The 11,659-nt window shown below is 60.9% G+C and overlaps 1 protein-coding gene across 1 annotated transcript; it reads left to right on the forward strand.

Annotated features, from left to right (window-relative positions):
- The first annotated feature begins 482 nt into the window (after nucleotides 1–482).
- Nucleotides 483–8,070, forward strand: Cilp2 (cartilage intermediate layer protein 2). Its single transcript, XM_047531697.1, has 8 exons — nucleotides 483–546; nucleotides 1,527–1,625; nucleotides 2,020–2,292; nucleotides 2,833–2,988; nucleotides 3,985–4,263; nucleotides 4,500–4,608; nucleotides 4,905–5,062; nucleotides 5,335–8,070. Exons 1-8 carry the CDS (start codon nucleotides 483–485, stop codon nucleotides 7,653–7,655), a joined length of 3,459 nt encoding a protein of 1,152 aa, XP_047387653.1. The 3' UTR covers nucleotides 7,656–8,070.
- Nucleotides 8,071–11,659: the final 3,589 nt, after the last annotated feature.

The following is an 11,659-nucleotide window of genomic DNA, read 5'->3' on the forward strand; positions in this document are numbered from 1 at the left end:
CTCAAAAAGCTCCAACCCGAAGAGGGCGGGTCCAGGGGTAGGACTCCCAGACTGCTCAGGGTAGCCTGAAATCGATAGGATCGAAGTTAGAGAGACGGAGGACTTCCAGCAGCTTAACGCACGTAGGTCCTGGGAGCTTCAGATTCGATTGCAAGTGGTAGTCGCCTCAGGCAGCTGGGGACCCAACTTGGAGGGTAAAAGGTGGGAAGGAGGTCCAGCCGGCTACGGGGAAACACACGCCAGCCGAAGGCGGGGGCGAAGGCAAAACAGAGCGCAAAGAGGTGGGAAGATCCAGAAGTGGTTACTTGAGCGCCAGTCACCCAGGGCCGGGGGCGTGGTCTGTAATGGGCGTGGTCTAAGAAGGGCGGGGCTTGTGTCGTGTCCCGCCCCCATCTTCAATCCCAGCTGCCGCCCGACCCGCCAGAGTCGGATCCCAGCGCAGCGCGGAGCCCCGACCCTCCCTCGGAGGCTCGGACCCAGAGATGGCGTCACTGCTACCACTGTTCTGTCTCTGTGTTGCCGTAGCGCACCTGGCGGGTGCCCGAGGTGAGATGCCCCCAGCCCTAGGCTCCCGGAGGCTTGACAGCCAGGCTTGCGTGCAGCTACATTAGGAAAAAGAACCAAGGCAACTACGTGCTTCCCTAGGGCTTGAGTTCCCTTCGCCGGCCTTGGAGTGGGGGAGATGGGGAAACGGAGCTCTGGATCATCTTGGGCGGGGAGAGGACCTCTTTCATTCCCTGCCCTCCCGAAGACACAGTGGACGCGCTAGGAGTGTGGATGTGAACTTTAGGTTTCTTTGGTTTCCACGGACGGTGGGGCGCATGACCCACCCAGTCCCAGCTTTTGGACTCTGAATCTCCAGGTCTCCCTTCCTGGACCAAGGGATCAGAGCCATCCCCTCCCTTGCAACACCCACACCACCCACAGAAGCAATCCCCATCTCTGAAATATTCCCCCCACCTCGTGAGGCTGGTGATGGGCCCATTTCTCAGAGGAGACTGAGACTCCAAGGAAGAAGGGACTTGTGGAAGGTCCTCACGCTGACTGGACTATCTTCTTGAGACCAGAGAAGACAGTCTAGATTCCAAGGACAGATTGGGCCCCAAGTAAAAGGATGGAAAGGGTAAACGGAGGGAGGAACTTCCAGGTCACCTAATAGATGAAAGTGAATACATTCCCGAGAGTAGAGGCACAGGCGAGTGAACCTGTCTAAATTTGTGGCTGCTAAACACACCCAAGGGGAGATCTGGGCCTGGGGTGGGCAGAGTGGGATGAAGACTCCCCCAGCCCATATGGATTTGGAGCTGGGCCAGAGAAAGGGACAGGGCTGCAGGAGTCTGGGGCTGGTAATGGAAAGGTTCTTGGAAGAGGGTGTGCTATAGTCCACCCGGCTAGAGCTGGCTTCTGTCCTATCAGAGCCTCAGTTTTCTGCCCTGTAAAATGGAGATGAACACCACCTCCCTCTTGCACAAGAGGAGGGTCACAGTTGTCTCCATCACCATCCTTCCTTTCCCCAACTCTTCCAGATGCTACCCCAGTGGAGGAGCCCACAGGAATTGCATGGGGTCTGCAAGGACGGTCACTTCACCCTGGCCAGCCCTCACCAACCCTGGAGGACTGGGAAGGTGAGTCAGCCTGCTATGGACTTACACGAACTCAGGCTAGTGGGGTCATGAAAGGAAGGGACACAAACTAGGTGAAGGGTCCAGAATCATCCTGGTGCCTGGATATGGCAGCTCCTGGAAGTGATATCCCAATGGACTTAAATTAGCCGTCTAAGTAAGAGACTGGTCAAACAGCAGCAAGATCTCAGCGTGCCCAGATGGGCCAGCTCAAGCTTTGGGGCTGGGGAAGTGGAGATCTGGAGGTCAACTGTCCTTTACAAGGTCCTGAATTTGGTCGCGGTCGTGGGCGGGTTAGAGCACAGGTGAAGGGAGCCCATCAGCAGGTCAGGCCCTTGTACGATTGACGGGGGCCGACAGGCTGCGACCCGGATCTCAGAGCGTGCGGTGCTCGCAGAGGCAAGCGAGTGGACGTCCTGGTTCAACGTGGACCATCCTGGAGGAGACGGCGACTTCGAGAGCCTGGCGGCCATTCGCTTTTACTACGGACCCGCCCGTGTGTGCCAGAGACCGCTGGCGTTGGAGGCGCGCACCACCGACTGGGCCCTGCCGTCTGCGGTCGGCGAGCGTGTGCACTTGAATCCCACGCGCGGCTTCTGGTGCCTCAACCGCGAGCAGCCGCGCGGTCGCCGCTGTTCCAACTACCACGTGCGCTTCCGCTGCCCGCTCGGTGAGGGCGAGGTGGGGCGTGGCTTGGAGTCGGTGGAGCTGGCCGCGGGCGGTGGGTGGGGCCTGGGTGTGCAGAGGAAGGGGCGGTGTGGACGCGGGCGAGGCTGGGAAGGAGCGCCCCTTAGGAGCACAGCCCAAGAGAGGCGTGCCAGGCGGGGCGGGGCCGGGAGCAGCAGTTCCCAGGTAGGAAACTCCGCAGGTCAGGCCCCACCTCCTTCCCCCAGGGACACATTTCCTTTCCTCATTTGCTCCTTTGTAATGGTGTTCTGCGGGGGTCTGGAGCCCCACGTGTATTCAGGAACAGGAGCAGCAGGGTGAACCTCAGGGTTTATCCGAAGGGGAGATAGGGGTACCTGAACTGCACCTTCAAGGGGTGCGCCTAGTCAGCACTGATGGGGACGGTAGGCGGGAGTGCCCATCCTAGAATGCATCTAGGGTGCATGTGTGTGTGGTGCTGGCGGCTTTCGGTCCCACATTGTCGCCAGTGAGGCGCGGCTCCTGGGAAGGGCAGCTGCCTGACCTTTCTCTTTGCCCTCCACAGAGGTCGCCTGGGGCGCGTGGGGTCCCTGGGGTCTCTGCTCTAGAAGCTGTGGGCCCGGCCGTCGCTTGCGCCGCCGCAGCTGCCCAGGCCCGGCTGGGGATGCGTGTCCAGGGCGTTCCCTGGAGGCGCAAAAGTGTGTGCGACCTCCGTGCCCAGGTAGGAAGGCGGGGATGGAGGGAGTAGTGGTGTTTCGAGGGGGACCGGTTAGGGGCGGGGCCTGTTGAGGGATGTGCTCGGAGCGGGAAGCTGGGTGAGGGTCTAGAGAGAAGAGACGGGGAGGAGGAGGAAGCCTGGAGGCAGCGACCAGGCACCTAGGGCCCCAACACCGGCTAGGTGGAAATTTCCCCACCCTGGGTCCAAGCAACACTGGCGATTGCACGTACGGACTGGTGGCTGCCACAGGCTCGTGTGCATGCAGGCAGACACCAGCAGAGCTGAGCGGTCGCTTCCCCTGTGTGCACGGCCCATGTATAGATATCTCCATGGGCAAACGAAAGTCACTGCTTGTACTTGGGGTGCACGCGCGTGGCATTTGCAGCCTCCACCCGTCCCCCACGCCCACGCAGACACGCGCTCACACTGGCAGACATGGTGCCTAGGCCCTCCCAGGGCCAGACACCGGGCCAGCCAGGAGGCGACTGGAAATTCCGCTTGGTCCTGGGCTCCACAAACACCGTCTGGAGTTGCTCCGTCGGAGCCCGCTGCAGGGTGGGGGCACACGGTGGCCAATGGTGGGGTCCCCACCCCACCCTGCCTGGCTCTGCCCTTCCAGAGCCTCTGCCCTGAAGTTTCCAGTGGAATTTTCCATTTTATGGAGAGGCCTTAGGTTTGGAAGTGGAGAGATGTTGTCTCCCCAAGACGGCCCCTGCTAAGATATGTTTTCTCCTGCTGGAAGGGGCCTCTCAATCCTTGAGAGTCAACTCTCCTGTCCTCTCCTCAGGGGATCTTTCCGATCTCTCTGGACCCCAATTCCCTCCCTCTGGTCCAGCCCTGACTACTCAGTTCCATCTCCCCCTCACACTAGGGGCTGATTTAAGGCTCACCATGGTGACCCCTGAAGGACATAATACGGGGTAGGGAATCTAGGTGTGTTTGTAGAGTGATGGAGTGTAAAAGCCTCTCTGCCCCTACTGCCTCCTTGTGTCCTGCCAGGGTGCAGCCCTGACACCTGCAAGTGCCCTGACCACATCCTTCTGGGTTTGGTGGTCACACCATCTGGGCGACCACTGTCAGGAGCCAGAGTGTCCCTGAGAGCCCGACCTGGGACCATAGCCACCAGTGATGCTCAAGGAACCTTCCGGGTGCCTGGATTCTGTGCCAGCAACCAGGCCAACGTCAGTGCCCAGATGGACGGCTTCTCTGTAGGTGTGGCCCAGGCCCAGGCCAATGGCACCAACTCCACTGTGGTCACCATTGTCCTTGATAAGTTACGTAAGTACCCTCACAACAGAGAGCATAAGGGCTCTGAGGGACTGGTTAGGTTATTCTAGGTCACCCAGAGCACTTGAAGTCAGGGGGAAGAGAAATAAAATGTGACATAGTTGTTGGGGAAGGTGCAGGCAGGTCATGTCTGGGCAAAGGGAATGGATGGGACTTTGCTCTTGGGAAGGGTCCCTGGGAGAAGCTGTAGTGGGGCAGGTCCTGACCTTTGCCATCTTTGCCCCCAGGGAAGCCCTACCTGGTGAAGCACCCTGAGTCCCGAGTGCGAGAGGCTGGCCAGAATGTAACCTTTTGCTGCAAAGCCTCAGGAACCCCAATGCCAAAGAAATACTCGTGGTGAGTCTCTGCCCCAAGCTCAGGTACCTCTTGTCCTGGTGTGGGGTTGAATGGGATTCCCCATGATTAGGTGGTGCCTCAAAAACATTCCAGAGGTGGATGCTGGCTTCAGTTTCCCATCTGGAAAGTTGGGGAAGCTTTGCTAATGGATGGCAGAGAGGCTACCATGGAAGATGAGCGTACTTCATCTCCCCAGCAAGGAGGCTGACCCTGGGCAACCACTCTGCAGCTCCCTGGGGACAGACCATCTCATCTCACCCCAAGTGTCCCCATGGTGTTGTCCACCCAACACCCAGGTTCCACAATGGGACCCTGCTGGATAGACGAGAACATGGGTATGGGGCCCACCTGGAGCTTCGAGGACTTCGCCCAGACCAGGCGGGCATCTACCACTGCAAGGCGTGGAATGAGGCAGGAGCTGTGCGCTCGGGTGCTGCCCAACTCATCGTGCTTGGTGAGCATCCCAGCCCCAGCCCTAAGCAAGCCCAGACCGTGAATCAAGCCCCTACTCTAGCTAAGCCTCAACCCCAAATGGAACCCCATATCCAAACTCATCTCTGACTCCGCTGAGTCCAACCCAGCCCCCTACTGAGCACCAACCTGGGTGTCAGGTTGACCTTCAAACTCCAGTCCTCACCTTAGGCTTGTGTTCCACTCCTGGATTGAGCCCTGTACTCCACAGACCTTACCCTCTTGCCTTGACCTAGCTGTTTTCTGGTTCGCCAGCCCCAGGCCAGCCAGCTTGCGACCCGCGGCCCCAAGAACACCTGATCAAGCTCCCAGATGATTGTAGCCAGCCAGGCAGAGGCCCTGCCTACCTGGATGTAGGCCTCTGCCCCGACACCCGCTGCCCCAGCCCGGCAGGCTCAAGTCCCCGGTGTGGGGACCCTGGCTCCCGCTGCTGCTCGGTGCGCCGCCTAGAGAGCAGGGAGATACACTGCTCCAGCTACATCCTCCCAGTGAAGGTGGTGGCCGAGTGTGGCTGCCAGAAATGTCTGCCTCCTCGGGGACTGGTCCGGGGCCGGGTGGTAGCCGTGGACTCCGGGAAGCCTCTGCGCTTTGCCAGGATCCTGCTGGGCCAGGAACCCATCGGCTTCACCTCCTACCAGGGCGACTTCACCATTGAAGTGCCGCCCTCCACCGAACGGCTGGTGGTGACTTTCGTGGACCCCAGTGGCGAGTTCATGGACACTGTCCGGGTCCTGCCTTTTGACCCTCGAGGTGCTGGCGTGTATCACGAGGTCAAGGCCATGCGGAAGAGAGCGCCAGTCATGCTAGATGCCAGTCAGAGCAACACGATCCCCCTCGGGGATTCGGAAGAGGCGCCCCTGGGGGAGCTGGTCCTGCCGCCCGGATCCTTCCGCCACGCAGACGGCAAACCGTACGCGGGGACTGTGGAGGCCCGTGTGACGTTCGTGGATCCCAGAGATCTCACTTCGGCGGCCGCAGCCCCCAGTGACCTGCGCTTTGTGGACGGTGACGGCGAGCTGGCGCCGCTGCGCACCTACGGCATGTTCTCGGTGGACCTCCGCGCGCCCGGCTCCGCCGAGCAGCTGCACGCTGGGCCTGTGGCGGTGCGTGTGGCCGCGGACCAGATCCGCATGGCCGGCCACATGGAGGCCCTCAAGCTGTGGTCCCTGAACCCCGAGAACGGCTTGTGGGAGGAGGAGAGCGGCTTCCAACGCGAGGGGTCCGCGGCCCCGCGGGTCCGCAGGGAGGAGCGCGTCTTCCTGGTGGGCAACACCGAGATCCGCGAGCGGCGCCTGTTCAACCTGGACGTGCCCGAGCGCCGCCGCTGCTTCGTGAAGGTGCGCGCCTACGTCAACGACAAGTTCTCCCCCAGCGAGCAGGTGGAGGGCGTGGTGGTCACGCTGGTCAACCTGGAGCCCGCCCCCGGCTTCTCCGCCAACCCCCGCGCCTGGGGCCGCTTCGACAGCGTGGTCACCGGCCCCAACGGCGCCTGCCTCCCCGCCTTCTGCGACGCCGACCGGCCCGACGCCTACACGGCCTTCATCTCGGCCACCCTGGGAGGCGAGGAGTTGGAGCCGGCGCCTTCCCGGCCTCGCCCGCTCCCGGCGGCCGTGGGCGTCGCGCAGCCCTACCTGGACCGGCTGGGGTACCGCCGGACCGACCACGACGACCCGGCCCTCAAACGCAACGGCTTCCGCATCAACCTCGCAAAACCCAGGCCCGGCGTCCCCTCCGAGGCCAGCGGCCCGGTGTACCCGTGGCGCAGCCTGCGGGAATGCCAGGAGGCCCCGGTGAACGCCAGTCACTTTCGCTTCTCCCGAGTGGAGGCGGACAAGTACGAGTACAACGTGGTCCCCTTCCGGGAAGGCACGCCCGCCTCCTGGACAGGTGATCTCCTGTCCTGGTGGCCCAATCCCCAGGAGTTCCGGGCCTGCTTCCTCAAAGTGAAGATCCAAGGCCCTCAGGAGTACATGGTGCGCGCCCACAACGCAGGCGGGAGCCACCCGCACACCCGGGGCCAGCTCTACGGGCTGCGAGATGCCCGCAGCGTCCGAGACCCCGAGCGACCCGGCATCTCTGCCGCCTGCGTGGAGTTCAAGTGCAGTGGGATGCTGTTTGACCAGCGTCAGGTGGACAGGACGCTGGTGACTGTCACGCCCCAGGGCAGCTGCCATCGCGTGGCGGTTAATGGGCTTCTTCAGGATTACCTAGCCCGCCACCCCCCACCTGTGCCCTCCGACGACCAGGCTGCCTTTACCATGCTAGCCCCCCTGGACCCTCTGGGTCACAACTATGGCATCTACACCGTCACTGACCAGAGCCCAAGGCTGGCCAAGGAGATTGCCATTGGCCGCTGCTTTGATGGCTCCTCTGATGGCTTCTCCAGGGAGATGAAGGCTGATGCCGGCACGGCTATCACCTTCCAGTGCAGGGAGCCACCAGCCCGGCCCAATCTTTTCCAGAGGCTGCTGGAGTCCCCAGCATCCGCGCTTGGTGACATCCGCAGGGAGATGGGTCAGGCAGCCAGGGCACAGACCAGGGCTACCAGCTCCTTCCGCACCCAAACAGGCCAGTGACCTGGTCCCATGACCTCACTCCCTGCCTCGCTTTGGACTCCTCTGTCTGGGAAGCCTCACCCCACTTCTTCCCCAGAGACCCCCTCCCCAGGTTTTTGGGGTCCCATTTCCCACCCCACCAGAATTTAGAGTCAAGAAAAAAACTAGGTGTCCGAAGGTGGAAGTGTCAGACTGGCAGGCAGGCAGTTGTCGCTGTGTGACATGAAGTGAAGTTTGCTCTGGCAGTGGCTGGAGCCAGCCTCCCGGGAGACAGTCACCCAACGCAGTTCTGTGGAAATTGCTCCCTGACTCTCACATGTATATTGACCTTGATTTCAGACGTTCTGCCCTTTGGCATGAAGCCCTCTCTGCCCGTTGCTGAGCTTTGTAGGGTCCCCTGCCCCAAGCTTTGTTCTGAGATTATTTATTGAAATAAAGCCCAGGGGGCTGGTTGTGGATGTGAGTGGGGGATCCAGGCTGGGCCCAAGGAAAGTGGGGAAGGGGCTTCTTGTGGTCCCTTTTCAGGGGAAGCTCTGGGGATAGGGGGCGGGTAACAATTCTCTTGTGTTTGGTGCTTGGAAATCCTTTTGGTGGGGTTGGGGCAGGTGCTCCGGGACTCAATTAAAAATGCTTTATTTCCAACTCGTGATGTCAGGCTCTGGGGACGAAGGACAGAGGTTGGGGCTGGTGACTCGGACACAGAAACATGCCAGAGGCACACATGGATGTGTGTTCAAGCAGCTCAGAGGCCTCCATGTGGCCTGGGCCTACCTGGAGCAGGCATGTGCCCCAGCAGATGCGTCTGTGACACGTATGTGCGGAGTCACTCTTGAGCCGTCAGAGCCTGTGAGGCCCTGACCGCTGGGCACGGTAGCAGCTGCGCCTGGCCTGGCCTCCTGAGCCAGCTGTGTTTGGCCGTGGGCCCTGGAGCTGCAGTGGGCAGGGAGGGGCCTTGGCGGGGGAGCTCCTGGGACAGGCGGCAGCAAAAGAAGCCGCCCTGGGCTTCCTCGGCTGGGTCACGGCAGCCCCACCCTGAGCCCCGCCCGGCGGAGGTGGGGCCATGCCGCGGCCACAGGGTGACTGAGCTGCCCGAGGCCAGGGTCCTGGGCTCTCTGACCTGGCCGGGACCCTTCAGTCTGGAGTTGGCATGGCTGTTCACAGTCCATGTGTGTGTGACCAGGCAAGTCCCATGGCATCCCAAGGAACAGGCACTGTTCTGATCCCACCCCCAGTTTTACAGAGAAACTGAGTGCCAGCGTGGAGCGGTGGCTCCCTGGGTGACCCGGCAGGCTCAAGCCCTCTCCATGCACACCAGGGGAACCCCAGCCTGGAGATGCTGGTCCCTGAAGGTGTCGATGTGGCCCGGCTGGAGGGGCCCGCAGGGAGGCCTGGGAGGGGACCTGTGCCTCACTAACCGTCCCCAGGGTCCTGGTAGGGAGTGTAGCCTGGGGCACGCTTGAACCTCTGCTTATGCAGCCTCGGCCATGTCCTCCCTGCCAGCACTCGAGACCCTGGGAGAGCCCAGCCTTGGGGGGGGGGGGGAGCAGCCCCAGGACCCTCGGCTGTTCTCCCCATGACCACACCCCAGACGCCCTGGCTGCCTGCCATGTGCCAGGCTCTCTGCTTGGGCCCTGGGGTCCCCCCAAACTCTTCAACCCTCACAGGTTCCCGCAGGCCACTTCTCCTGGGAACATCCTCCTGGGTCCCAAGGGTGGATTTGCGGCCTGGAGGGACAGGAAGAAACTGGCAAACCCAAACGTATCCCCCACAGTCTCTCATGGTCCCCAGGACTCTGCTGGAACCTGGTTTGGGAGGCAGGCACCAGCACCCTAGCTGTGGCCAGGGTGGACTGTGATGGGAAGTTGCTTGGAAGCCCATGGAAGCCATGGACAAGGGACATGGGTATTTATCCACAATTCACTATCTCCACACCCCCAGCTGACAGGGATGTTTAAAGGGGCAGGTCTCTGCCCAAGGAGATCCAGGCTCTGGGCCTGCCTGCCCAGACCCTGCTCAGAGCTGCCTGGCGGGGTCACGGGGAGTGGCGGGAATGGGGGGGCACCCTGGCGGCCGCAGGCAAAGCCCGCTGCAGCCTCCAGGCCTGGGGTGATGAGGTGTCCTGCTTCGTGGCCAAATACCTTTCATTGAGGAAGTGTTGGGGCCTTGGCCGCTGCCAAGCCCAGGGCAGCCAGCCTGGTGGGGCAAATGGCCAGCCTGGCCCAGTACCCTTCCCTGGGGTGGGGAGAGGTCGGTGGGCATCTCCTGAAGCCCCCTGTCCACCTGACTGGGCCAGGAGTGGCAGGGGGCCCAGAGGGAAGCAGGCCAGGGAGGGCATTTGAGGTGGAGGGTGCAGCCCAAGCGAAGCTTGGTCCAGGGCCAGCTGCTGCCCCTTCTCCTCCACCCTTGCGAGGATTCTTTAAGGTGGGAGTATTTGCCCCCAGCTTCCAGAGGAAGACACCAAGGCTCCGGGAGAAGGAAGCCATGGCCCCGAGCTCACAGGCCTGTGCCTCCTGACGCTGCCTTGAGTCCCCTCACTCTAGCCTCCCGCCAGGAGTCCCGCCCCTGCCCTCTTGGAACAGGGGCCGTTTGCCTTCTGGAAAATCCATTGCCCACCTCCCCTCTGCCAACTGTGGCTGCCAGAACACATTTGCACAGCCCAGGGGGTTGGGGGGCTTGAGACCCCCAGAGACCCTGGCTCCAGCCATCTTGGGGTCACCTCAGGGCACGAGGAGGCCCTTAGTCCCGCCCACAGCATTTTAGACTTTTATAATTTTAGAACCAGGGGTTCTTAAAATTCCTAACACCACTGTGGAGAGAAGAATCTTGGAACAGTAAAATGCTTAAAACAAGAGTCTTAAAACCACAGAATCCAAGAGGAAGAAAATAAAAACGAACACACATTGAGCTCTGAATGGATGCACCCCCCTCCAAATTTGCCATGATTCAACTCACTTTAAGGGCATTTAATGTATATTGTCTTGAGCCCCACAAATATGCTTTTAGGGAGAATGATTTCTCATCCCCATTTCATAGCTGACTTTGCCCAGAGTCACACAGCAAATGTAAACATCATAGGTTAGAGGGCAGAGCAATGTTTCCCAAAGAAGAAGACACAGGCGCTGGGTTTTGAAGGATGTGTAGGAGTTTGCCAGGTGGGAAAGGCAGGAAAGACATTCTAGATGACTGGAAATGTATATGCAAAGGCTGAAAGAGGGACACCTTAGGCAGCATCAGAAGGGAGACACTGAGGGGAGGTGAACAGATCTCAGATGCCAATTTGGGAACCTGCAGTGGACAATGGGGAGCCATGGAAGGTGCTGGAGCAGAAGAGGGTTACACGATTTCTCAGGACCAAGACTCCCCTGGAACTGGATTCAGCTTGTTGGGAAGTGTTTCATGGAACTGGGGTCTGTTCCCTCCCACATGGTGGCTCTTGCAGAGTCCAAACCCTGCAGCCCAGCGCCCCCTCCCCACAGCTGCCTCCTGTCCTGGCTGAACATCCCTGGCTCCTCTATCAGGGCCTTGTGGACTGGTGTGGCCACCCACCACTTCCCCTGTCTGTCTCTCTCATCAGCCGTCAGAGTTGGGTATGACCCAGTCTCAGACCCCAAAGACTGGAGCCAGCCTGGCGGGGTGACCTGGCTTCTGTCAGGTGGGGTGCTGGAGCATTCGTGGTGGAAACAAAGGCAGGAGGCCAGCAGGAGCGAGCCGTCCAGGGCAATGCTGGTGTCCGGCTGCCTGGCCCCTCCAGGGCCGGAAGTGAGGCCAGACCCCAGGCTCCAGGCAGGTGGGAAGGAGGACACCCGGGGTGAGGGGAGCAGGAGACACCAGACACAGGGGGACCTACGCAGCAGTACCCAGGGCCACCACCATGGGGAAGCCGCATTGTGTGTCACTCATGGCCAGCATGACTGTCACCAGCTCTGAGGTCACACTGTCTTCATCATGCTCAGTCCCTGTCCCCACCATCAGATATTCCCTTTTACAACCTGGCCACCTTCCTGTCACCCAATTGGTGACAGTCG

This window comes from Sciurus carolinensis, chromosome 17 (genome assembly GCF_902686445.1).
Source record: "Sciurus carolinensis chromosome 17, mSciCar1.2, whole genome shotgun sequence".
NCBI lineage: Eukaryota > Metazoa > Chordata > Mammalia > Rodentia > Sciuridae > Sciurus > Sciurus carolinensis.

Bases quoted from the DNA above. Each gene is read 5' to 3' on its own strand.
- Cilp2 (XM_047531697.1), top strand. From the start codon at position 483: ATGGCGTCACTGCTACCACTGTTCTGTCTCTGTGTTGCCGTAGCGCAC. The intron at 4,264-4,499 runs GTAAGTACCCTC...CTTTGCCCCCAG, and splicing joins CATTGTCCTTGATAAGTTAC to GGAAGCCCTACCTGGTGAAG. The intron at 5,063-5,334 runs GTGAGCATCCCA...CTGGTTCGCCAG, and splicing joins TGCCCAACTCATCGTGCTTG to CCCCAGGCCAGCCAGCTTGC.